Here is a 27,887-nt window from a genome sequence, read left to right as displayed (position 1 = left end):
ATGAATGTGAGAAGACGTTCATCAGATACTAATGAACCTCCTAGCGGCACTAGGCTGTGTCAAAGTACTTACTACTGAAAGAGAATGGCGCATGGAAACCAGATTAAATAAGTCGCTCTTTGGTGTCTTACCTTGGATTGTGCAAACAAAATCTTATCAAGCCTGATTTACAGTTTCTGGCTATATTCACTTGAATCCCTAACTACAGCTGTGCTCCTTTGACCTCAGGAGCCTCGTAAGGCTGCAGACCAGAGGGTCAGTGTGCTGCTGGAGGCTTTTCTGGGTCAACTCCAGAGCTGGGAAGGAAGAGGTGAGGTGACAGCAGTGAGAAATCTCCTCTTCCCTGTAACCCCAAATAGGCTAACAACTGAAAACCCAGAAGTCCAGCAGGGTCTGCAGGTGAGAGTCTCCTGGTTAAGCGTGATTCAGCTGGACTGCACCTGATTGCTTTTTAGCCAGGAGGTTCTCCAAGGACTGACTGTGGCAGGGATTTACCCTCAGCTGAGGGTCTTTCCCTGGGCATGGTATATTGTGAGGAGGCTGCTGGCTCTGGGAAGGAAAGCACCAAAATTAATAAGACACCAGCCAGAGAAGCAGCGTTCCTTACAAAACAGAAACCTTTTCTCTCTGTCCCCCAGGAGGTCGTGGAGTGGCCACAAGTGCTTGACTGTAATCAGAAAAAGTCTTTTGGCATCCTCACTGGAAATGATTACACCTAGAGCGTTAGCAGGTGGATTGGGATTTCAACAGGCAAATTCAGGTTTAATGTCAGTTCCAGTTCCAGGGTGACTGATCTCCTCTGGGCTGGTGTAGTCAGTTGCTCTGAATCCTCCCTGCTGCCTGTGAGATCACAATTTCTTGTAAATGTTTTTAGTAATTGGTCTGGCAAAATCCTTAGATTTCCTGTGTCTTTCTTCGATGCTCGGAATACTCAGTTCATGACCTGTTTGTTAAAAATAATGGAAATTGGAATTTCTCAGTAGATGTTTTGTTTAGCAAGTAAAAAATCCATTAGCATTTGTATTTCATTTATCTGCTGACCTCCTGTGATACACTGCTATGGCTGGGTTGCAGAAATGCAATTTCTGAAGGGAGAGTTTTATGTTCGGGTTTAAAACTGTTCTGATGCCCTTTTGCAGTTGCTCACTTGTGCTGCTTCTGCCACTGTAACAAGAATTGCAAGTACCTTTCATCTATTCCCGTGGCGCATGTAGGTCCATTCTTCATAACTGAATTTGACACCAGAGACAGAAAATTACAATATGCAAAGCCTTAGCAACCCAATGGTAGTGTGTACCATTTCCCTTGATTTTAGAAACATTTAATATTGTTGGGTGTATTAAAAATCTTCCTTAGTACATGCAAATTACTGAAAATGGATAATGATGCACTAAAAAGTTTGTGTCAGATCAACAGGAAAATTTCTGTGGGGTAAGAATATCCTGCCCTATTTTTTTAACCTCTTGGCTTTTGTGTAGGGTATCTATTATGCAATGTTTTGAGCATGGGCCATGTTCCCTGTTAATATTCATGTGGGGAGAAGGCTGCCAATGGAAGTCAGCTGAAGATCTGCTGCAGCGTGTACCTGGTGTAAACAAAGCTTCTAGGATGAAAAACTGGGCATGGGAAGCTTGTGATTCTGTTGACCCTTTCAAAAATGCAATATATAGCATCCCTTGGAAATCATGAGGAGTAATCAGAGGAATGTGTTACAAATCTGGTATTTGAGTTCAGACCATCATTTGCTGGTTTAGACTGAAGACCCTGGTATTAACAGAGAACTGTGATAAAACCTGGGAGCTTTTTTACTGACTTTGCAGTGAAATCCTAAAAACTTAATCAGAAAATAAACTGGATATAAGTAATTAGAATAAAAACCTCAGACTTTTTAGCTGGCTTGGGCTTGTGATACAACAAAAGAATGTTTGCATCCTTAGCTGCTATTTTCAATGCCTTTCCCCCTGAAGTACACTGAGTTGAAACTTAGCATATACATTTTAAGAAGCAAATGTGTCTGGAGAAAATGTGGTTTGATATTGGTTTGCTTGGTATTTTAAATTACAAGGTCATATAAATGCTGGTTTTAATCAGCTGAGACTGTGTTAAAATATTTCTGAGTGAGTGGATTATAAAACGTACCCCTGAGATAAGCTGCTGGAGAGGCGCGCTTGTAGCATCCTCTGTTTAAGGGTGGCATGAGAGAGAGTGTGCTGTAGTGTTTGTGGGGTATCCACTCAAAATACACTTCAGGGAAGTGAACTTGTGGATTCAGTGGGAGGCATCTAATGCAGCTGGGAGGAAATGTGTGGCAGAAGAGCAGGGCTGGCTCCTGTTCCTTGGAAGAAACAAGACCCCTGGGGGCTGCCATGCCCTCTCTCTTCAGGTGTCACGGAACAAAGCATCTTGCAGAGATGAAACACTTCATGGATGACTATGAGGGGTATTATGTTCAGGTGCTTGAAGTTTCCTGTGGATGATTACTGGTTACGGACTCAGATGCTAACAATTTGGTTAGCAAGTGCTAGCAAGTGCTAGCATCCTTGCTGGGCCATGCAGGTACTCTTTATGATGCCTTAATTTTGAGCTCCAGATGTCATCCCCCAACTCTAGGATGAGTTTTGAAGATGAAGAATTTTAAGGCTTTGCATGGGTGCAGCCCGTGGTTAGGCACGAGACTTTCTATTCAGACTATGCCATAGTTGTTCACAACAAATATTCTGCACCCTCCTCTTATCTATTAATGGGTAGGAGGCTGACGAACCACGTGTTGGATTTATTGGTATGCTCTTTATATTATGTTTCTGAGTAGTTTCCTCTCTCATACACAGTTCTACAGGTGGTTCTTCCGGTGTTAGTCAGAAAAAGCATATGGACTTTTATCAGCTTAACAGACAAATGTTAGCAGTAATTACAGCACTCGAAGCATAAAGTATTCCAATTTTAATAACATGTTTATTAGGTCATAACAACAACTATAAACATAAGTACCATTCAGCTCTTTGCAGATATATGAACTTACTAACATCAAATCTTTACCAGAATCACGTATCCTTACAGGTGTCCCAGACACAACATTAACTTTATAAATAGTAAAAATGTCCTCTATTTCACATTGCAGCGTTCCTCAAGCATGTATGTACAAGTTTGGAGTATTTTCCCCAAATCTATGTGTCATAAACTTCCTTAGCTGTTTTAACAACCATAGAGATGATTTTTTTTTGCCTGCAGCAAAGCCTTTTGTCCTTGAGCAACCTACAATCAGTATTGCTCTCAGCAGATACGAAAGTTCGTTTCTGAAACGAAAGTGGTGATGAAACACAATACAATATTATCTGCTCATAGTTTGCCTACACACTCTGCCCTCATTATAAATCCTTCAGTTGTAACACTGTCTCCCACGAACAATGTGTCTCCCTTATATCACTTCTGTATCTGCACTACCTCTCTCTGAAGAGCTTCACATGGTTGGCTCACAGCAACAGAGACATTATACTTAGGGTGGAGTGTGTTTGCAGTCGGTTCTTTTCCTTTTTAATATTTACACAGTAATATTTTCTTAAGGTTGCTACAATTTATGAACCATGTATGTTGACATACATTTTCTGAAATGTTCACAGTGCAGTATTTTGTGGCCTAACCAAACTTTGTAAATGTCATTAAAAATAAACTTTTTTTTTTAAATATAAAAATAGAATACTTTATGTGTTTACACCAACAAACCCAGTTCTATCCTATACTCAACAAGCTATACAGTAGTATGCACAGAATTCCACAGGAACAGAAATGACATGTGATGCTTGCCCTAGAGCTTTAGTACTCTTTCCTAATGGATGAAAGTTTTATTTACTATCTCTTATCAAAGTTCTTTCTCTGGTCATAATTAGAAATGAACGCCGGTATCCTAATTTGCTGGGTTGTGTGATCCAAGGAGAGGCTGGGGGGGCTCTCTTTCTTCTTTCAGTCAGTATTCTCGGCTCGTTTGGGCTGGCACAAAGAAGTTATCAGCATTCCTGCTATGGCAGTGTTTTCTGAAGTCAGGGATGGCTGCAACGCCTCCACTCTTTACTCACCTCTGGCAGCAGCTCCACCCAAAGGTAGGTGGCAGAGCTTCAGCTGCTGCCATCTGACTCACCCAACAGCAGCTCCATAAGGCTGCCAACCTGCCTATCTTCTCTTCCTCACTAGAGTAATGCAGCCTGTATTACTGCATCCCAGGGATTAGCCTGGCACTGAATATGGATGGCTTCAAGTTTTTATTCTCAGAGAGTAGATAATTCTGTATTGCAAGGAATGGAGGCTTTGCATTTTTCAGTGAGAGATCTGTCGATATAGGCTGTTTGATTCAAAACAGTGGCTGAATGCTGGAACGAAGTTGACACTGGAATGCTTTAAGCTAGATGATTTTCCCTTCATTTTATGTACCGTCTAACTACTCCAGAGGACTGGCAAGGCTGGCATACTTATTTTACTGCACACCATTTTCTGATGTTGATTTCTGTTGGACATTAACCATGAGATTGGCTCTCCTGGTTGCCTGTGTTCTAAGAAACCTTGTTGATGTAGTGCAAAAATCCAAGTTTGTACTGTGCGGGAGGAAAATACATTTTAAACTCTTGCAACTCTCATTGTTTCTCTTAGCCTTTTGTGTGAAAACCATTTCTGCACTGCTCATTATCCTAAAGTACGTGCACAGTAACAGTCCTTCCACCTGCACTGATTGGTATTCTACTTTCTCCTTCATGGCATTAATGATAATCTTTGTTCTTGGGTCTGAGCACACATTAATGAGAGCCAGTGGGAACTAACTCTGGATAGTAGCACACAACGCTTCCATTCGGTAAATTGATGCAGTTGTCCAAATACTTGGAAACTACTGTGATGGTTTACAGAATCCCATAGCCTTAAAACAATCTGGTATCACGTTCTTGTACTAGTGCAACTTGGGCAACAACATAAACATGTGCAACAGTGTTCTCACAAAGACCGGGCAGTAAAAACAAGTGGACAAAATGTTTTGCTTTTTGTTCATCAACTAAGAAGGGATTTTCCTCTATTTCAGACCTACCCGTCATGTGTCAGCATCCATATCTGTGTTGTCTTGTGATGATAGAAGAGAAGGGTAGGGCGCAACGCACTTCACGTTGACATAAGTAGCATTGACATGAACATAGTGTTCCCCAATAAAAGTGGAGAAGATTGTTGATATTTTTGAAACAAGTTCAGAAAATGCTGGACGCATCTCAGGTCTGGGATGCCAGCACTTCAGCATGACTTCATACCTGCCATTCAAATAACAGAAGTGTTTAATTATGAAATCATGTAAAAAGAAGAAAGCCCTTTTTTCCTCCCACAGGCTTGCTTACTGCAACATCAGGATCAGCCTTGCAAACTGTTTACTTACAGTGGGTCGGGGCAGTATTCAGGTTGCAGCAGCCTTCTTCCTTGTAGTAAGTAAACAGTTATATCAAAAGAATTTACATCAGGATAAGGTGGTGCCCCTCTTGTCATAAGTTCCCATAACAACACACCAAAGGACCACTAAGAAAACAAAGAAATAAGTAGTAAGTTATAGGGTTGGAGGGCTTTACATTCCACTTTTAGAAGATGGTTTGACAGATTTAAACTTTCAAATGCACGGATTTTCCCTTTGAAAAGTTATTTTACTGCATTCAGCTTTCTTTTGAGTGGGCTAATAAATGCTGTGGGGACTTGAGGAGCCACTTAAAGTAGAGCCAGAGAAACTCAGCTAAGTAAATGAAAGAAAATAAAAGCCTATAGGCCAGCTACTTAGCTGGTATAAATTGGCAGACCTTATTTGAGGTTAATGGAGCTCTGCCAATTTACATGAGCTGATGATCTGACTAACCCTGTGTAAATATATACTGAAGAGAATATACGTGGTGAAAATTCTATGCATCACAGGCTAATTTGGATCTGGATTGAAAGGAGAGCTGAAATACAGAGTGATCCAGCCAACTAATGACTTCATCTTGTAATTTTTTCTTCATAAATGGCCAGGTAATACTTGAGATTGCTGTAGGCAGTCAGTAAGTATTTATAAAGTAAATAAAGTCTTTTTGAGAACTATTAAATTTCAAGAATCTCGAAGTTAACCTGTTCTGTCAAGCTTTCCAGAGCCCCTCCTATAGCAGGGTTCAGCTCCAACTTGGCTTCTTGGAATGTCCTTAATTTCCCCTGGAGTGGAATTAAACTCTTGATTCTTTCCTGAGCCGTAACAGATAATCAGGTCAACAACTTGTTGCTTTGTGATTGGCGCAAATACCCTTTTGGGATGTGAAAAAGCTTCTTATGTGAACTAAAGTTATACTCATATACACATTTTGGTTTGGAGTTAGTCCATTCATTAAATACTAAAGAGATGCCTCAGGCCATGTAAGAGAAATTAATAGGTGATACAAATATGTTTGTACTTTACCACATCTGACTTTGTTGTGAACTTCTGAGTTTGTAAACTTTCTAAAGCCATCCATTTCACTGGCAGTTTAGCACCTGTTTTATTGTGCACACTGTAGTATTCTTTATCATAGACATCTCGAGCAAGACCAAAATCAGCAACCTTGACAGTGAATTTTTCATCCAACCTAGAGAAATGACAAAAAGTATTATCTGCAACTGAGCAGGCAAGATTTACAGTGATGGTGGATTATAATGACTCGCATTTTTGAGACAGTGACTTTGGATCTATTAGCTAATGTAACAATGAAACAAAAAGTGCAGTGAAGTATATTTGACACCCATTTAACACAGTGAATGAACTCAGGAAATTACGGATATTGCTTTGATAATATAATTTGAATTACAGTTCTTTTAAAACAATTACTTTGTATAAAAATTTTTTTTGCTAATAGCCTATACATCCTGATTGAGTCTACATCATTTCTTCCTCTGCTGTTTTTATCTTCTGTATCCTTAGAAACCTCTTATCGTTATCTCCAAGACAAGGCACCACCCATCCTATTTACTCTCAGTTTTGATAAGGAAGGACCCATCGTTACCTCCATGACTGCCCATATATGATAATGTAGTTCTGTAACTAAGGATGTGTTTGGTGTCTGTACTTGGAAAGAATGGTGCATAAGGAAAGTTCTGCTGGGGTTACATCTCAGCCATACCAGAAGATCCCCGTAGCTCTGCTCCTCCTAAGCTTGGTGTCTGTCCTGGTAAGTGTTATCATTGTCAGAAAACAGTCAGAGCATGGGTCTTCGCATGCTTAAGCCTATCCTTCATTATAGTTGAAGACCTAGCCACAGCAAACACCCGTGTTGGGGCTTTTATACGCAATCACACAATCAAAGGGTGATGTTTGAAGGGACCTCTGAAGATCATCTAGTTCACCACTACCTCCCTTGCTGAAAGCAGGTATTTATACACATGGAAAAGATCACCCTGAGCCTTCTCCAGGCTAAACAATCCCATCTCTCTCAGCCTGTACATGACATTTCTTGAACTTATGAGGTTTCTGCCTGGACAACTCTCTGATCTGCTGAAGTCCCTCTGAGTGGCACACAACCATCTCCTGTATTTACTGACATAATAACCAAACCAGTACCAATGAAGGGAGTAGGAGGGAACTTTGATGGGTCAACAGGGGACAGTACATGCCACAGCAGCTTCCTGCACCTCTTCCAAGAGAGTGGAATAGAGTCAAGAGTCCACAGGGACTGCATTTGCATCCTGGCTTCCTTTCTGACAGATATCACTACTGTGGCCACTGAGGAATGTGGGTCTTCAGCCCTGCATCTTCTGCTCACATGGGAGCAGCTCTCCAGGCTCTGAAGTGCTGAGCCATTCACAAGTACAAAAGCAACCATTCAGTTGGCCATGTGAAACATCCTGACAGCTGTTCCTTCCTCACCCAAGGAAGAGACAGTAGGCCAGAGGGAATGTCCTGTTGACACTCTTTGGACTTTGATCAGATGAACCAGGACTTTTTTATCCAGTAACCCAATTCCTTTCTTCTTAGGAAACCTGAAAATCATGTTCCTTGCGGCTTTTTTCCTCCCTTAAAAAGCCAGCAGCTGTAAGAAAACATTCTTTTTCAGAGGCTGTTCAGTTGCACGAGTGTGCACCCTTTGAAAAAAGAGTAAGAAATCTGATGTCACAGGTAAATAACCTTTCTGCAGATAGAGTTCCAGATTATGATGGGCTAAAAATAAACTAATGTTTAATCCTGTACCTCATTAATTCACAGCGTAGGTATGAATTAGCATAATAGTATCAGCGCCTCCTGTATCAGTTAGTATGTGTGTGAACTGAACTGTCTGGCTACCCAGACACTAGTAAGATTCTTTGCACGCTCTGATTTTTTAATGTTAATCTGTGTGTGTAGTTGAGCTGAAGGAGGCTCATACTTATGTAATGAAAGACTGCTGTCAAGAGGTCTCACTGGTGTTTTCTTTGTGTTCCTGGTTTTCTCACAAAGTTCCTGTGTTCCTCTCCCTCCTTCTAGGTGTGGCAGCAGAGACGTGCTGCTTCTGAAGAGGCTGGGTGGAAGCACAGCAAGTTTAGACAACCACAGTTTAACTTCCCTTAGGAGATGCCTTTTAAACTCTCTCACCAACGATTTTGAGAGGCTACACTTTCACCTCAGCTTTTCTTATTTCCCACACTCGAAAAAAGCTTATGTGTAAGAAGCGAGCTCTCAGCAAGCTGAGTAGCTCATCAGTATGCAAGACAAACATCAGTATAATTACGGAAAAATGAAAAAAACACCCTGTTTTGACTAAAAAAGCAGAATCCTGAAAACTTTCATTTATCTCATCTCACTGTCTTTCTTGCACAGAAGAGTGTGATAATGTGGCTGGAATTGGATGTTTATACTTACATACAGTTTCTTGCTGCCAAGTCTCTATGGACAAACTTTTTGCTTGCAAGGTATTTCATCCCTTTTGCGACCTGAAGGCCAAATCCAATTAAGTCTTTTACTGTTGGGTTCTGTAAAACACAAACAGTTGTGATATAATGAATGCAGAAACCCAAGGAGCAGACTGTTTTTTGCTGTGACTCTCAAGTTTTGACACACCTATCTTGCCACCAGAATGATCAAGACAGGTTGGCGCTTGTAGGAAAACTGGTGTAAATTTAGGTCAAATTCTCACCTCCAGTGAGGAAACAAATTTAAGAAACCAAAGAACCTGACAGGCTCCCGAAGCGTGGAGTTTGTAGCATAAGCAGCATGACCTGAGCTAGGAAGTGGAACAGTATGCTGAAACCTTGGCATCACAGCCAATACACAAAACTCACATTTGTGAACTTGTAGTAATAGTGTGTAACTCAGTAGAAGGTGTTAACTATGAACATGGCACTCATCAACCTGAAATGATCAGGAAAGAAGAGCCCTATTTGGTGCAAAATGAGTGCAAGCTGTCATCAGTATAATACCATGGAAAAGGTAAATAAGACCTTAGCAGCTACCAGAGGAAGATTTTCCACTAAGATTGGCAACTCTTTCTGCTGGTCTATAAGAGTCCTTACTAAAAACGTTAAGTATCAAAAGAAGTATAAACATGAACCTCTAATTCTTGTATCCAGCAGCATGAATTGTTTTGTAATAGTAAGGTCCCACAGACTTTTGTGTTGTTGGCATTGCTCCATATAATTTTCTTCTCTGTAACAATCTGTTCAACTGTGGTCATTGTTATATGTATTTCAGAAAGGACCATGGCACTATTGGCTGAAAAGGGCCCTGGTGCTTGTAGAATGAAGGAAGCTCAAAAGTGAAGAGGTCCCTCCCTCAGAAAGTTTAACTCACCCAATAATGTGTCAAGATGCATTTTCTTTTTAAATGTGTCCTGGCTATTGTTGACCACTATAGTGACAGGGGCAAAATCCTGCTGGTTCAGAAATCACTTTCTATTGTCCTAGCACTGTGAACTGAGTAAAATACTACAGCATAGAGCGGGCTTACACTATCTGAGGCATGACCTGTGGTGTCATACTTGAGAGAAAGCACTGAGGCACATCTGGGAAATCTGCAGTCCTTCAATAGAAGCAGGGAAAACCTCTGACAATACAGTATTTGTAGTTTGTGCAACAATTGTTGGTTTTCTTTAAGATAAAAAGAAAAAATGTTGATAATAGCAGGACTGTGACACTAGCTGGACATGGAGATCCCTCACCTAGGAGCTGGAGGAGCAGATGGTGACGACTGGCACAGCTGTGCTGAAGTCAACAGAGATACGCCAGTTTAAACCAGCAGATGGTTGAGCCCCTTGACTTAGATTTCATAAACACATTTGTTTATAAAGGGGCTTATGGATGGGAAATGAGAAATAGTTATTGTTGATAATTTCTGGGAAACATTCTAGAGAGGAATTTGAGGGGGAAGGGAAGGAGTGGCAGTGCCGTGGTCAGGCTTGGTGCCAACCTAAGCAAGTGCCAAAGGTTAAGGTGTAGTAACAGCAGCAAGTTATGGATGTAATGTAATTGTCAGAGCTTATAACCTGTGGTGCTGGAGCAGGGCATGGCTAGGCTCGCATTACCATTTGGTAGACCTCACCACGTACTTACATGAGTCTCATTCCTAATGAAGTTTCGAAGATCTCCATGTTTCATGTATGGAAGAACAACCAAGGGGGATCCTTCATTGGGCAAACAGATGCCCAGAAGAGACAGAACATTGGGATGAGTGAAATCTTTCATTATTATTCCTTCTTTCAGAAACTGAGCTACTTCTTCCAGGTCTGTTATCCCTGAGAAATCCAGTAATAAAATGAGTTAATTAAGAGAAACCCAAACAAACTACATTTCATTTCTGTCCAGCATGTCATTGCACAACAAAGTGATCATGAGAAGCTACAAACATGCTCCCCACCGCCCGCATTACAGTGAGGTTATGTACATTGGTTTTCTTACAGTGACCAAATACAGTTTGTTGCAGATTTTAATTCCGTTTCTCCTTTTCTTATTATGAATTATCTAGAATTGAATAACGACACTTGAGTAAAGCCTTTAATAAATGTTGTTATAGTATTTTCCTGGTTTTCCAGCAGCTTCGCCCACTCTTTAGCAATTTAACTTCCAAAACCAAACCTTCAGTAGTTAGTAGAATAAAAAATGACACTGCCTTTCCCTCATTCTCCTGTGCCCTTTTCTTTGTAGAGGAAATATATGGGCATTTTGTTTGATGTACAAATATATACCAATGCCTTGTGGTAAACTGAGGACATTGAAATTGCGTCAGAGATAAATCTGATCCAGCTGCAACTAAGAATCTTTATTTGTGAAAGTACAGTTCACTGTAATAATTAGTTCACCCTGGTTACCTTTGGAATTACGATAATGTCTCACTATTAAACATGCAACTCACTGTTCAGTGACTTCACAGCACAATGAATCTTCCTGCCATCGTTATCCAGCAATGTCCCATGGTACACACACCCAAAATGTCCTGTGTAAAAAATGAGCAAGATTTAATAAGTAAAATTAGCTTTCTGGTATTTTCCACTGGGCAGCAATTATGCTTCAAGAAAGTGATCACACTGTTTCTGTCCAGTTCCCAACACTTGTAATGTATACTTCATCACTAACACATAAAACTACCATTACATAAAACCATCATTACATAAAATGAAAACTCTATTTGCAGCATAACTGGCATTTCTTAACCTAGATACAGAGTATAAATACTGACAAGGCTGGCGCCACAATTGCTTCATGTTCTTGTAATGACTATGCACACAAAAACCGTGCCAGTCCATTCCCACCTTACTCTCCTATGAGATACATGTCAAAGGAGGGCATTGGAAAGCCGAAGCAAGCAGTTAGGATCTGACCTGACCACTGGATTGGTGGTTCCAAGTGGTCTGTAAGCCCATGCTAAGTGGTCCACTGGATTGTACAGCCTTGATGCATCATCAGTAGAAAGTTGCATAAAAAGGGTCACTGTGGGCTTACAGTCTCTCAGGCTTTGCTATTCCATGGAGAACACTGAGTGCTAAACATGGTGTGTTGGCCATGAACAGGCTGGGAGTTGCTCTCCTGATCGCAGACTGACCGCATCACTAGGCAGCAGTCTTTGGCCTCTGCTGTGGTGTAGTTCTGACTGTAAAATGTCACTAAAATATGATGAGCTAAAAAAAAAATTGATGAGCTAGAAAAATTTGCCTTCTTTCTCACAGTCTAAGCAGTGAAATAAACTGCCAGGGACATAGAAATCCTTCCTGATCCTGTGCTTTCCTGCCAAGCAAATGGGGTAGTCTAAAGACACCTACTACGGGGATACCTGCTATGAGAAGTCAGGTGGACCTCTCTAGGAAACAGAGAACTTTGAGATCCAGGCATGTGCATGAATTTATCCAAACCAAATAATGGTTGCTATTCTTCAGAGATGTACTATTTACAGGATACTTTAAAAATATTAATATTTGCAGTTAGAGAGCAAAATAGGTTTTAGTCAAGTGTGACTTCTGCAGAGAACAAGACTATCTGATTAATTCTACTAGTTTCCAGTTGTAAGAGCTGGTCAGAGCTCAGCTGGCTTTGATTTTGGCTTGGGATAAAATTAATACAAAATTTGTTTTATAAAAGCAACTAAAATCCCATCAGACCACAGATTGTTTGGAGCCTGGGCACAAATCCTACAGCTTGGATTGGGTGTGTCTAAAATATGTTTGAGTTTAGCCCATTTCTAGTTATGGAGGAGAATTACAAATGGTTAATAATATTGGTGTCATTCCTGATATTTTTCAGCACTTAAAAAATGGGAAATTATTTCGACTTTTCTAAAACAAGAAATAATAAAAAAAAAAGGCCCACCCTTACTTTGGGGATGATGAAGTGTAATACATGGAAGGGAAACACACAGGCTGTTTGTTTAATTTGTGGCTATTTTCCTGCAGAAAAGGCATTAGCAATATAATTTATACCCTACTTTTTATCAGTATTCTGATACTTAACAAGAGACCCCATATGCATGATCTGCAGAAGTACTGAAAATCCAGTTTCTATTTGGCTTGCTAATAGGTACTTGATAGCACAGAGTTTAACAAATGCTCCTAACAGAAATACTGGCTTGGGCTATGAAAGAAGGAGGGAACCTGATTACAGAGAGGGATAGGAATGATGGGAGAAATTCAGGAAAATAAGTGACTCGCTATATCAGGGACAAAACTAAGGGGAAGTGAATCAGGAGCTATGCATCACTCCATCTGGGATGAGAGAGAAATGAGGGGGAATGAAGAGCCTCTGGTGGGAGGAAACAAACAGCAAATTCCTCAGAGCTGGGGGAAACCTGTGGAGGGAAAAGCCTATATCACCTGGTGCATGGGGACATTTACTGGCGACACTAGTGCCTGCAGTTTTCTGCATTGTGTCCTGCAGCTCTCAGGCTCTGAGTTTAAGACACTGGTGCCCCTGCCTCAGCATCCCTTGCTGCTTAGGTGTGTGCTTTAGGCTTGTCCAAGATTCTGCAGCACCCTCACTCCTGCAACTGCAGCCTCAGGGATCAGAAGCCCTGGCTGTGCTTTTCTGTAACCCTGAAAGGGATGAGAGTGAGGTAGCAGACAGGGAACCAGCAAGTCTCTGAGTTTAAAGGAGCTCCATCAACTGGCAGCCTCCTTCCTCCCTCTGGTGTCTTCTCCAACTGATGAAATGCACAACCCTTCATCTGACTTCACAGTACAGCCCCTTGGTTCCTCCCCGCTCCCATTCAGTGCATGGGATGCAGTGCTGTAAGAGGTAAAAAGCATGAAAAACCTCAGTGTAGGCACCTTATTCAGAAGGGTTTGTAATGAATGGGTGTGCAAAAAGAACAGCAGTTTGCAAGGTCAGAGTCGCAGTACCTACCTCTTCCTATTACTTCGCTGAAGTGCACGATCAGGCTGTCAGCACCGATAACCACATGCTGCACTTCTTTGACCAGGTCAGGATTCAAGGCACTGATGTCAATGTGGACATTAGTCTGGAGAAGTGGACTGGCTAAATCTGAGTCCCCACTAGACAGGATTGGGGAGAGGTCAGAGTGAGGATACTGGGTGGGTCTGCACGATCCATTCTGCGACATGCTTGGAAACTGATCTGCAAGATGAACAAAACCCATTATAATCCTTTCAGACTTCTCCTTGGAAAATGAAGAGGTTTATTGCATTGGTAAGCAAAGTTCCAGTTTATCAGTTTGGAAGTGGTTTGGCTTTGCGGAAGCTTTGGTCACAAAGGAAAAATGATAATATTCATTACTAAACTGCCAAACTCCAGGAAAACCGTGTCACTAGAAACTTATGCTTGTCTCAGCTCTACTTTTGTGAAAGCAAATGGCAAAACTTCCACTTTTCTGAGGGGATGGAAGGAAGCCTTGTCACTTCTTGCCAAGTGTAGGTTACAGCATTTCTAGTAATTGGGAGTAACATGGAAAAATGACAGCAATATGGCAGGAGGAAGTAGTGAACATGAAACTTTTTACTATTGTCATGTTCTAATGTGGTAGGGAACTTTACATGTCATAAGGTTTTCAAACTGCTGGTGACTAGCTATATTTATCCAATGGTAAATATTCAACCAGGGAAATGCCTAGAGGTGATTCATATCCTGTAACTGCTGAAGATAATACAGTTGGTGCTACTCATGAAAATAACATGAGCCAGCTGATTCAAAATAGCAGAAATTAAAATGTATCAGTGAAGCAAGGAGCATTTCTTGAGAAAATTATTTTTATCAACAGCATGTCGTTCAGGTATTTTAAATTGCTTTTGTTTAAAAGATTTTCTTCTAGTATTTTGTGTAATAGATTCAAGAACTAAGTTTAATTTACACCAATTTCATTCTGGAAGGATTCCAGTGGAGTCGATGAGCAGAATTTAGCCCAGAATCAAAAGGAAAAAAGGGGAATACATTTAACAACAGAAATTATCAGATATTTTATCACAAAAAGTTGTACACACATTTTATATATTCACGTATAAAACTTAGGAAATTATATAGTGGCTGTTATCACTCTAGCTGCTGAGAAAAACTCGTTGCTGCTTTATCTAGAAGCAAAAATACACTCTTTTACATTTACAAAGCCACATTTATGTCACCAAGGGCAAGTACCTATTTAATAATGACAGTAAAATACCCTAGCCATGGTTGTGAAATAATTTTTACAGCTGCTGCATGTACATTTGCATGTTTTCTAATGTCCCTGTCATTTTATTCTTTGACAGTAATTAACGTAAACATTCTTACAGAAACATTAACTGAATGCATCCCCTTCGTGGTATGCTCCCTGCTATGCTTTGCCAGTGCACAGTGGTCCCAGGACCACTGCAGATTTACCTTCCACCAAGTCTCTTTGCATAGTTTTGTCCCATGCACCACTTTCCCTTCTAACCAGTGGCACACTGAAGAAACTTCAATCAAGAAACTTCCTGTGTAAGCTGACAGCAGCATTTAAGGAATCATAAAGGAAGCTGGGAATGAGCCTGGCTTTCAGACAGCTCCACAATTGGTGATTGCAAAGGTGGAATAAGGATTTGGAACAATTTCTAGTGAATTGTATACAGCAGCACCTGAAATAGCATAAGACTATGTCTATACCAATGCTACTCACTCTAAAATGGTGTCACACGGCAAAAAAATATGTTCAGCACAGGGTTATTCTTCCCTCATGCCCACAGGCCTGAAAATTAACAGTGTGTTTTCTGAGACTGGCATCTCAGCACACATGGACTTCCACTCAATTTGTTGCAGTTTTCACATCCCTTTAGCTTTATTTTTAAAATTGACACTTTTGTGCCATACAACGTGCCATTTTATAGGAGAGACACGGACAGAAGAGTATCAACCTACAAAGCTCCATGTCACCTGCTGACAGAACTGCTTTTTAATGACTGTATGAAGTCACTGAGACACACTGAGCCTACAGCCACTCTTTGCTACCCTTAAAATTGCTTTTATTCAGAGTGGATTTGCGCATGGTGTGATGGACCTCATGATAACACAAAATCATTAAATCCACTAGCTCCTAATAAATTTTGAAGCATACTTACAGTGAGTTCTTACTAATGGTATTTTATTTATTCCTCCAACCTGAGTAAGAGAAAAATCCTTTGTACCTTAATCTTGGGAAGCACCTGAGAAGCTCAGTTCAAATAGCAAGCCCCTGAACACATGGAAGTCCCAAATAATGCAGACACAGACAAAACAGATGAGAAACTGAAATTCAGACACTGGTCAAAATGTCTACCATTTGAAGACATACGAAAAGCAAGATGTATAAAACACCATCCATAGGATTCGGAATAGCGGTGTACCTTCTAGAAAAGTTGATCTGTAGTCTACAGATTCGCTTGAAACCATTTCTGTGGTTGGACTTACACTCCTTGCGCTCACCAGCCTGTCAAGGTGAGGGGTGTGCACTCTGCCATCATAGCGCACTAGGTCACTTCCCAGATCTGAAGGGAGAGAAGTAAGAAATATTAGAAAACCCTTATGTTTACTGTGTGTCAACATTCACTTAGGTATTTATTTAAGTTTAGATGTTCTGCTCTGCTGGGAAGAGGGCTGGGTTCTTGCGGAAGCAGATATGTGCAGGACCTGAAACTGAGCTATTTGTACAGCACAAGATTTGCTGTAATTTGTGTTTACCCCCCCATCTTGGCCAGACTGGAAATTCCAAGAGAGCTTTGAAGCCTCTGGTGTCTGCTTCATGATCTGACTGGGTAAGTGCGTCAGGACAAACCCTGGTCTCCAGCTCTCCTGCTCCTTTCCCCTTGTGTAGTGCAGCAGTTCCTGCTGGAAGGAAACCCAGACATGGGGGCCAGAGAGGAGGCACACTCTGACCAAGTTCCTGATTTGGGTGAACTGGGGACCAGGATGCCGCAGCGCACTGCGTCTTGCACAACTAAGGCACAGCCTGGAGGACTACAAGGCAACCAGATGAAGCTGAAGTACTCGTGATTCCGCACGTGTCATTTACTCATTCCCTCTCCCAGGGCTGACTGATGAAGAGAAGTTACTAAGTTTTCTTAATAGCTCAGAGTTCCTCCCAAATCCTTCTCTTTCAGGCATAGTGTGTGGCCCTTCACCCAGTTCGGGCAAGAGCCAAGGGCTGAAATGCAACTAAACATTGGACTTGATTGTGAAACCTCTGCTGACAGGTTACAACAGGGCATTGTATGGCAGTTGAGCAAAACATAAACTGATGTCAGTTTTTAAAATCTAAGATATAATAACAGAATTATTTGATGGAATTGACTATGATGGACCTTTAATTTGTTTCTTCTTCCTTCTCCAGATGAAAATCACCAAAAAGATGAATATTAAAGCTGCTGTTGAAACTAGTCCAGCAATTAGTCCTGTGAAATTCTGATCTTGCTGGATCAGCACTTTTCCGATAACTGTTGACAAAACTTCTTGCTTCCACTGAAAAAAAACAAGAACCAAAGAAAAAATAGTATAATAGTATAATGATTTCAAAAGACAAGAACTAGATTATTAGTATTAAAGCAAGAGATTATACATCCCATATGTATTAAATCTTGAATTTGTGATGCTGTGCTACGATAAGACTGGGAGTGGAGAAACTGTTATACTGGTGTATGTATTTATACATGCAGATTTACATTTTGATGATTCATTACTTGTCTTCAAGAGCTCTGGTAATGACACAGCCATATATGTGCTACACCACACACACGGCATGCACACATGCACGCACCCTGGATAACAGTGTCCTGCTGTTACTTGTTAATTCAAAATGCTGAATTCATACTTTTACTCAAGTGGTGCATGCAAACGTATAGGCCTATGGATATATGAGCCGAGATGTATGTTTAGAAAACCAGACCAAATGTCTTTAGTATGCGTCCTTCTGGCATAAATAGGCTGTAATATCAAACTCTCTGTTGACAGCGTGCCTGCATTTTAGTTCCCAAGGTCACGTGAGCCTGTCCCTTGCCAGCTTCTCGCTTGTTGACAGTTTAAAGAAAGAAAACAAAACAAACAAGAAAAAAACACCAAAAACCAACAACCAAACAAACACCAAGCAGCTAACAGGGAAAAACTGTTTCAGGTCACACGGCGCTAGCTCAGTCAGTTGGAATGCATCTGGCCATCTTTTCTCTTCCTCCTGTGGAATTCATTCCTCTGGGTACTGTAATGATGGATTTGCCCGTCAAAAGAGCAAATTTTCTTCTTTGCTGGGCAGACTGCAATTTCTGAGGCTCCGTGCCAGTAAACAAGCAGAAACCTTATTTAACCCCTTTATGTTGTGTTCTTTTCTACATACAGAATACATGTCACATATCTTTTTCTAGAGATTAAGGAAATCTCACATCATAACACTGATTTAATCTAGTGCCAGTCCTGGCTGCATATGTAAAAATATGAACAGGTACAGAATGGAACATGTGCACAAGTATTTTATGAAACTAGGCATCTACAGGTCCAGGAAACAGATACACTATTAACTGTACTAATAAAGCAAATCAGTTATTGCTGTTTCCTTAGACTGCAGTAGCACTTAGGAATACCATTCACGGCCATCAATAGGATAGAATATTATCCTATTGAGATGAATGCCATAAAGACATAGGAAAAATAAATGGTCCCTGCTTCAAATTGCTCACATAGACTTTAATCCTAATCATGGTTACACGACTGGCTAAGTCTCCACTGTTTTCAGTGAATCAGAGTCCATGATAAGCAAATTTAGTAATTTAAAGGTAATCCCATTCTGCTGTGATTTTCCTTTCATTTTATATTTAAAAAAAAATCCAAATATATTGAAAGATTTGTGTCTTATTCTAGGAATCAAAGGTTGAAACTGCCATTTAAATTTGCGGTAACACTCTGAATGACTCTAGTGGGACCATCTTTAGAACAACAGTGGAACTCAAACATTTGCCCTAAGTGTCTGAGGCTTACAAAAACAATTGCAATGAAACTGAAAAAGCAGACAAAAAATTCTTTAAGAAAGGATCTACTCCTCCTGATTGCAGCAGAAGTTTTTGATGAAAAAAGAGTTTGTGTGCTCCACAGAAAACCTACTCCATTCCAGCTTCCCGTTCTTCCTCATATGTTTCTTCTTGTGTTTGGAATAGTAACTACCATTTTATTTCTGTGCTTAGTTTAGGTCCTACTTTTCACCTAAGGGTCCAGGACGTCTCTACACAAACAGGTAATAACAACAATGATGATAATATTCCTTTAAAGTAGTCAATAATATTTGTATTTCCATCCCAAACACCGCGAACAGGGATAGAGATATCTCTGTAAACAGGCTTAGGCTTGAATGTAAAGTTTCTAAGTTCAATAATGACATTGAGAATGATAATAAAAATGGCATTAATATCTCATGTGTGGTGTAGCTGCCTCACCTCTATATTTAGCTCACTGTTGGATTTCAGGAGATCGCTGGGAACTGTACACAGAATGGATTCTGATTGCAGGAGGAGGTTTTCGCAGCTTTTATTTCCAACTTTTAGCACCTCTCCTTTAACAGCTTCTGAATCAATATAATTTCCCTTGGAAAAAAAAAATCAATTTCATATTACATAACCATCTCATAAAAGTTAAGGAGAAGTCCTTTTATTACTTTGGAAAATGTTTTTAATGGAAAAACATTTGTGGAATAAAAGACTAATGCAAATTTACATTGCCCTGTCAATATGCAGGTATCACGTTTTTTCATGTAAATAGAAGTTTGACAGACAGGCCGAAGAGGGATGATAAAGTTTGTGGATAAAATCTGCTGTCACTAATATTCATACAGCCCATAGAGACTCCTAAAGATGTAAATGGTCTCCCAAAAAATTGGCATTATATTATCCACAAAATAAAGGCATCTCAAACGTTTTGCTTTGCAAGTGGTTATTGTAGCAGGAGTAAAGCTTTCAAAAATAACTAATTAATTATAATCAGAAAAATGCAAAAATCTGTTAAAATCACATTCACAGACCAAAAGGGAACAAACCCTGGTAAAGATGACAGCATGAAAAGTGCACTCCCTACTCAGAAAACCTGCTTTCACACCCCAGACTTGGATGAAATATTCCTTCTGGTAGTGTCCAAAGACCAAGTTCAGGATCGCAGCTACAGGTTGGGCAAAGAAGAGATTCAGAGCAGCCCTGTGGAGAAGGACTTGGGGGTGTTGGCTGATGAGAAAATGAACATGAGCCGGCTTCAGTGTGCGCTCGCAGCCCAGAAAGCCAACCGTGTCCTGGGCTGCATCAAAAGGAGCGTGACCAGCAGGTCGAAGGAGGTGATCCTGCCCCTCTGCTCTGCTCTTGTGAGACCTCACCTGGAGTATTGTGTGCAGTTCTGGTGTCCTCAACATAAAAAGGACATGGAACTGTTGGAACAAGTGCAGAGGAGGGCCACGAGGATGATCAGGGGACTGGAGCACCTCCCGTATGAAGACAGGCTGAGGAAGTTGGGGCTGTTCAGCCTGGAGAAGAGAAGGCTGCGTGGAGACCTCATAGCAGCTTTCCAGTACCTGAAGGGGGCCTATAGGGATGCTGGGGACGGACTCTTCATTAGGGACTGGTAGGACAACAGATAATGGGTTAAAACTTAAACAGGGGAAGTTTAGACTGGATATAAGGAAGAAGTTCTTTCTTGTGAGGGTGGTGAGGCACTGGAATGGGTTGCCCAGGGAGGCTGTGAATGCTCCATCCCTGGCAATGTTGAAGGCCAGGTTGGATGAAGCCTTGGGTAGGATGGTTTAGTGTGAGGTGTCCCTGCCCATGGCAGGGGGGTTGGAACTAGATGATCTTAAGGTCCTTTCCAATCCTAACTATTCTATGATTCTATGATTCTATAATCTTTTGTGCTCAAGAGTGCATCAGGATTTAAGATGTTCTACCTTCTATACAGGCCAGCTTAAGAAGAAACAACAGGCATAGTAAGCATGATTAAAAGGGAAAAAGGAAGATGGAGAATTACACTGATACAGGCTGTTTATGAAGGCTGGATGTGAGAGTTTTTCATGAGAAGGGAGAAAGGCACCATGTCTGACACTGCTATGACGCCCCATACACTGGAAAGGAAACAAGAATCTCATTCTGAGGGGCAAAGAAAGCTTACTTTGGCAGATGTTTTAGGTTTGCTGCAGAATCTGCCTGAACCCTGGGAAAATTTTAATAAACACGTAGGAGAGCCAGTTTAATGTCCTATTTTGACTGGCAAAGCCACACCCCAGGTAAATGCTTTTAATTGCTAGTCAAAAAAAAGGTCCATTTTGCATTCTGTTTTCTGCCTACTTGACGCCATTCTGTTTGGTGTTAATTAAGTAAATATTCAATGGGAACGGGCCAGGGAGCATGTGATTGACTGCTTATTGCTTATTAGTATGGAGACTTGCTGCAGATAGTGAGCCACTCATGTTCAAATCTTTCCTTTGAATGTTGTACCTCAGAAGACTTGAATGAGTTTTCCATCTTCAGGATAAATATGTTATCCCGGGGAGTGTGGGTAAGTGGCCTCTTTTTCTTCTACACCAAATCTTAGATTTTTTTTCTCCACCAAAGATGATACTTACACAAAGGTGAAGAAAAGTACACTGATGTTTCCTAAGGTGGTCCTTAGCCAGTTATAATGAAGATAATAGCTTTTACTTACTACCGCTACCAATATATTACCATTAATATATCATAGTTTCAAATACATTAACTATAATATCAATATATTAAGAATTTCAAAACTCTTTGAGTACTTGTTTTGCTCTGACCACAGAATTTGCTGACAATTTTAAGAAAAGGAGGAAACTTGCTCCTGTGAGAACTGGGAAACACTATTTCCTATTTTTAAATGCATATGTCTCCCTTCTCGCTGAGCAATGCCCTTGATCGCAAGCTGGTGAAGCTCACTGCTGGACTTAGTAGCTGTGCAAACCAAACTGGTGTATCAACTATCTCACAACTTTAGAGAGACTGGAATAATTTGGGTGAAAGTCTACAAGCAGTAGAAATGACGACAAATGAAGGTGTGGTAATTTGATATTGGTGTAAGGAGAATTTGTGAGTTTCCTAAGCAAAGTGGGTTGACCTGGGGAGAATGAGGAGTTACCACAGCTGCAGAGCTTCCTCCTTAGCTTGCTCTGAAGTTGTTTCTTTCCTTATTTATTTGTTTGGGTTTTTTCACAGATAGGACACACTGGGCTGTCAGCAGTCCAGCTTGCAGGTCTGGTTCAGTGGCTTATGTGGGAGGCATCAAGTAGAGACTGTCCTTTTCAGCAGACTCAGATCTTCAGTCATCACCAGCAGCAAAACACCAGAACTTCTGCCCTGACAGCTTCCCATGTTGGTGGGAGATGGGAGCACTTCTGAAGTGCTGTCTTCACAGTGTTGAAGAGAAGTGCATCAAGCTACTCTGCCATGACCCCTCTGACTGGGGCATGGTGGGCACTGAGCGACTTTGAAGACCCATATACTTGGCAGAGGATGACAGTGATGATGTGGGACCTTGAGAGATTCTGTAGTGTGGAAGACAAAAGGGCTGGCACTGAAGACAAGGGCTGGCATTCGCAGCACACGGTGCCCAGTGTTTTACATGGAAGACTTAATGTTTTCCTGTGTGTAACGTTTTCTTACAAAATCATCTTACTGTGATCAGGGGAAACCAAACAGAACCTTTCAATTGGTACCCACTGTCATTTGATGGAAGCCAGATATGTCACACTACATTAGTTTGATTGAAAAACTTGTGATAAAAGCTCCCTCCGCCCCTCTGAAACTAATTAAGAAAAAGATAAAAGAACTTTGGTTTGGTGGAACAGACTGTTCACTGAAGCAAGCTGCCATTTAATTTCATGCTGAGCTTGCTTAATTACCGCACAAAATATAACCATGAGGCATGTAAACTTGCGTGTGTGTGTTTCTGAATGCGGGAATGGGACAAGGGAAAAGCGTTGCCAATATGGCTTGTAATGATCTTTTGGCCCGATTATAATTTCTGAAAGTCGCCTCACTGTTTTGACAGAAGCATCCCACTAGCTAATTCTATTTAGATGAAGATGTTAAATTGGTGCTTGTTCATGCTTTGTTCTAGGAGACCAGCTTTCACTAATGTTATTATCCAGTTGGTTGCTGGGATATAACCAGGGCATTAGCTTTAGGCTGACATTTGCCTTGAGTACCATGACTACAGGTGACATCAATACTACAAAATTGTGTCTCTGGTCAGTTGTCAGTGGGACAGTCCTCTGCCAGCCCTTCTCATCTGAATGGCTTCTTCCCAGCAATACACGGAGAATTCCCTCGAGGAGAATAAAATGTTCAAGAGTAAAAGAAAAAGAGAGTTAAAAGAGCCACTGATTTTTAACCCTCAGTCCCTGGGAAGGCTATGGAGCAAGTCCTCATGGAAGCACTCCCAAGCAGAGCAAGGACAAGCATGTGATTGGGAACAGCCAGCACAGGTTTCCCAAGGGTGCGTTTCACCTGAGCAGCCTGATTGCCTTCTATGTGGAGATGACTGGATCTGTAGATGAAAGGAGAGCACTGGACAGTGTTTACCTTGATTTTAGACAGGTTTGCAACACAATCTCTCCTAGCAAGGCAAAACAAATTTGTATGACATGGACTGGATGGATGGACTCTAAGGTGAGTGAAAAACTGATTAGCCATCAGCTTAGAATGTCTAAAAACAGGCATTCGTGAATGGCTGATACTGGAACCAGTACCACTTAAAATGTTTATTGACAACGTGGACAAAGGGACAGGATGCATTGTCCTCGCACTCTTAGATGACATCAGATCTAGGAAAATGACTGATATACTAGACCACAAGGTGAAATAAGGCAGCAGAATGCCATTGTAATGATAAAGGCTTACCACATACTTTAGCAATAGCAAAGCCGGTAAATTGAAAGCGATTGTTATCCTCTGCTCAGCACTTGTGAGGCCACACCTGGAGAACTGTGTTGAGTTTTGAGCCTCACAGAAGAAGAGAGATACTGACAAACTGGATGAAGTACAGCAGAGGGCCACTAAGCTAGGCAGCGAGCTGAGACACAGGATGCACAATGCAAGGCTAGTGGAGCTGTGTTTCTTAAAGCTGTAAAATCTCAACTCCTGGAGATTTTCAAAACTCATCTAGACAAGGCCACAAAGGCAACCTGACCTAATTTTTAACTTAGGCCTGTTTTGAGCAAGGGGTGTTAAACTATAAAGACCTCCAGAGGATCCTTCCAATGCACGTTATTCTACGATTTGTCTCAAATTAGTTCTCTTTCCAACTGGTTGACATACATGACCTGGAAAATACTGGAACACACTGCTGTCCCTGCATGGAGGCACTGAGCCATGCAGCAGCTGTATATTTCCAGCTCTCCATTGACCTGCACACCAGAACTCTTTCTAGCATTTCTTTATAACTGAACAAGAGGATTGCTCTGCGTTGAGGAAGGAGTGACTGTACGGCCAAGAGTTCCAAGCAGAAAAAAAATAAAGGAAAAAAGAAAAATCAGACTGATTATTCTTTGGAATTTGCTCAAAGAACTTTATGGAGACAGATAAATATTCAGAGAGCTTGTCTGAAACTCTGGCTGACAGAAGCTCTGAAGTAATCCCCTGTGATTTTCTGCATCTCAGAAGCTGGCCCCCTGGACCATCTTAAAGACCTCAGAGCTTCAAGATTTCATGACTCTCACAGGGGAAAAGAGTTTTAGCTTACAGAACTATGGAAGAGCTACATGAAGAGATGACCCCAGCATTATGACTGATACTCTTCCGTAAAGCACTTTTTATAGGTCGTATACTATATAAATTATAGATACTCTATATAAGATACATGTACATGATAATAAATTTTCATAAACATTCACTGTAGATTAGAAATACCTGTGTTTTTACTCTGTTTCATACTCTGACTCACAAAAGCACTAGATTTGAAGAAATCAGACTCCCACAGGATGCATTTAACTTTCCCCACAGCACTGTTTTAGAGAGCAGCCTGTGCCTGTGAGGGCCCCGAATTCTTAAGAGACGTTTCTCAGAGCCATGTAGGCTATTCTCAATGCTCTTTTAAGAGGCACTTAGCATCAGATTTGCATTTTTCATGGATCTGTAAATATTTAGGCTACAGTGGTGACGGATCTTCCTAAGTGACTCTGTGCACAGGCCATAGTTTCTGTCAACTCTAGTGAGCCAAAGCCACTGGGCAATTTCTAAAGGCAACTCCATGTCTTTCATGAGGAAGGATACAAATCCGTGTTCCAGAGAGCCGGGCCTCGCGCACAGACCACACACTTCGGGTTCTGACCTGCTGGCCATGTTCAACCCTCAAGTGGTGACGCAGCCCATCGCAACCAGAAGCTGAGGCAGCGTGGTCCTCCCATGAGGATAAAGAAAGCCCCTCTCCCACCCCACCTGATGCCAACAACCACCCTGGTACGTATCTTTGTTTTCAGCTCTACACCTTTAAAGCTGTGACAGCTGGGGGCTCGAGTGACCGCAGAACTAACACCCTGCTCTCTCTGCCCTTTCCTCCTTGGAGTTTTCCTTAGTTCATCAAAATGTCTGTTCTACGCTATGCTGCTGAATAATTGAAAAACTTATTTCAACATTTCTTACCTTAATTTCCAGAACGTTATGGTTGCCTCTTGAGATGAACACTGGCTTTTCAAAATGCTTAAATACAGGATTATTTACGTAATCAAAATCAAAGTACAAAGAGCTGACACCATCAAAAATAAAGAACACTTTGGTTACAAAGGGTGGTTGGAGGTTGAAGGCTTTCAGTGAAGGAGTTGTACAGCAGATTATCTCTGAGCTGGAGCGGTGGCTACACGGCTAGAAGAAAGAAAGAAAGAGGTAATTGCAGTATGTACGTGCATAGGAAGTCACTGATGAACATAACTGTTCTTTAACAATGCACATATATATTGAGAAAATAAACAGCTGGGGTCTTGTTCTTCTTTGACCAAAGCAAAATCCTGATCAGTGCTACACGGCATTTATTTAGAGCTGGGAGAAAAGTATAAAAACTTCATGTCAATGGTGTTTGCACTCTTGTTGAGGAAATGTTCAAGTAAACAAACTTCCTGGCCTGATTGTTCACAGCGCTTTTAAAGTAAATATTTTGCAGATAATTAATGGAAAATGATTTCCAAAGCCAAGAACCATCAGGAGGCTAGCCTGGTGTACTGAGCAGCCATAATTCAGCTTACCCAGCCTATGTCAGAGTGATTGAGACATGGATTTTTCTTCCTTTTTTGCTACTAAATCAAGAACAAGGGACCAGAGGAGAAGGTAAATACAGGGCCAATGAATATGTGTGAAATAGAAGAAGAGAGAAGTAAAGCAACGTTTACTGACAGCGTAACTAAGTCACTATGATTCTGGAGAGGCACTATGAACTCTGTGAGAAAGCGCTTTAAAGCCAAAGCCACCATGGGATGCTGGGTCATGAAAGCTCAGCAAAGTGTATGTGTAAGGCCCCAGACGTGCGGCATTTAGTACTTAGGTACACAGGTGTCACGCAAGTCCCTCCTGGAGTGTTGACTGCTTCACACTGTATCTCAGACCAGTGGGGATGAGATGTCTGCCTCTTACTGCAGTGCAGGAGCTGCCTGACAACAGGCATGAAGCCACGCTTGCCCCACATTCTGCTGTCAGTCCTCACGAGGGCCTGCTCTGGAGGTGCTTCCTGGGGCAAACTGCTGGTGCACCCCACACTCCACAAGTCCTGTCAGAGCTTTGTGCCATGTGGGTGTGATGTGATCCAGTGTGAGAAGTCTGGCCAAGGTGCTTCCCTCTACCCCATACCACCTCGACACAGGGCTCGTGAGACAGACAAGACGGACCCAGGTCCTTCCTACAGGATTGCTGTGTTGCAAGAAAGGACAGAGGGGATTTGCAGGCAGCCTCATCTGAGGCTGAGTTTGGGCAGTTTGCAGGGATAATATGGATTCTTGCAGATGGGACTCAAGAAGCCTGCATCCAGACACTTGTGTTGCAGTTGTCTAAACTACCTTTATAGTCAGCCGAGGGAAAGAGGCTCACCTAGAGTGGGATTCATCTGATCCATTTTAGGCAACAGCTTCAATTAGATTAACGGTGCTCTAGAAGGGTCAGCTTCCTGCCTTGACTGTGAAGATTTCTATATAACTAATTTGATTATAATGTCAACAGCACATCTACAAGCATCGATGGGAGGCACAGTGGGTGCTGGGCAGTATCACGCAAACCGCAGAGCGGCCTGTTTGTGACTGTACTATGTACTCCCTTCACTGTGCCTCCCTTTCCTGATGCCTACTGTGGATATGGTTGAAGGACTCGGGCACAAACAGAGTTCTTTCAGCTTCACAGAAGCATTTCTGTTCGAATTGTATAAACCTTCTGGAAGTAGTTCCCTGGCAGCAGAAATTACCCTTTTTTTTTTAAATCTAAATATTATGTCTGACATATGCCCTGGTAAGAATGGGGCTTAGCTCCTCATCATCATAAATCTTACATTCGTTCCACAAGGAATTTTCCTGGAAAACCAACAGTGCTGTTGAATACCTTTGTGCATCCAGAGAAGGCCAAAAATTCATGTTTTTTGTTTGGTTTTTCAAATTAAATTGGTTCTCAATATAAAATGCTGCTGAAGGAGCTGTGAAATTAGTTTAAATTTGTCTCTAATATGCTAAATTAATGCAATTTTGCTGTTTCAAACGAGTGACATAACCATTCAAGTTGCTTCAGTTATATACCCACATTAGCGTGAAAAGCAGGATAAAGCTGTCTACAAATCAGCATTTTTTCTTATCGACACAGCACTTCCCGTTTCTGCACATAATATTGTGGAATCTTGAATCTGCCAAGGGAAACATTTTCAAGGCTCTGAAACTGGGCACTAGAGTTTTAGAACTCCACTACAAAGGTTACCTGCCTGTGAGCTGTGAGTTCGGCACTCAGTTAAGTAACTTGCTGCAGCTCTCAGTGATGCTAAAGGGACTTGCACCCGTG

General features: G+C 41.4%; 1 protein-coding gene across 7 annotated transcripts in view; it reads right to left on the bottom strand.

Moving 5' to 3' along the window:
* Positions 1–800: 800 nt before the first annotated feature.
* The window catches only part of MET (MET proto-oncogene, receptor tyrosine kinase), a 94,191-nt gene continuing 67,104 nt past the window's right edge, over positions 801–27,887 (bottom strand). For 4 of the 7 annotated variants that reach the window (XM_065699550.1, XM_065699491.1, XM_065699273.1 and 1 more), the window contains exons 11-22: positions 25,509–25,727; positions 19,317–19,463; positions 17,205–17,361; positions 16,251–16,391; positions 13,807–14,037; positions 11,330–11,410; positions 10,531–10,712; positions 8,846–8,955; positions 8,373–8,504; positions 6,437–6,602; positions 5,402–5,538; positions 2,933–5,279 (exon numbers count right to left, since the gene is read on the bottom strand). In XM_065699550.1, coding sequence (XP_065555622.1) covers positions 5,069–5,279; positions 5,402–5,538; positions 6,437–6,602; positions 8,373–8,504; positions 8,846–8,955; positions 10,531–10,712; positions 11,330–11,410; positions 13,807–14,037; positions 16,251–16,391; positions 17,205–17,361; positions 19,317–19,463; positions 25,509–25,727 — 1,914 coding nt within the window. In that variant the 3' untranslated portion in view covers positions 2,933–5,068. Of the gene's footprint in view, positions 944–2,932; positions 5,280–5,397; positions 5,539–6,436; positions 6,603–8,372; positions 8,505–8,845; positions 8,956–10,530; positions 10,713–11,329; positions 11,411–13,806; positions 14,038–16,250; positions 16,392–17,204; positions 17,362–19,316; positions 19,464–25,508; positions 25,728–27,887 lie in introns of those variants that run through there. The other 3 variants (XM_065699190.1, XM_065699359.1, XM_065699414.1) reach the window with 3 other exon arrangements.

The sequence above is a fragment of the Lathamus discolor genome, chromosome 1 (assembly GCF_037157495.1).
Source record: "Lathamus discolor isolate bLatDis1 chromosome 1, bLatDis1.hap1, whole genome shotgun sequence".
NCBI lineage: Eukaryota > Metazoa > Chordata > Aves > Psittaciformes > Psittacidae > Lathamus > Lathamus discolor.
The sequence above is the reverse complement of the archived record's forward strand: the minus strand, read 5'-3'. Positions and strand labels throughout refer to the sequence as shown.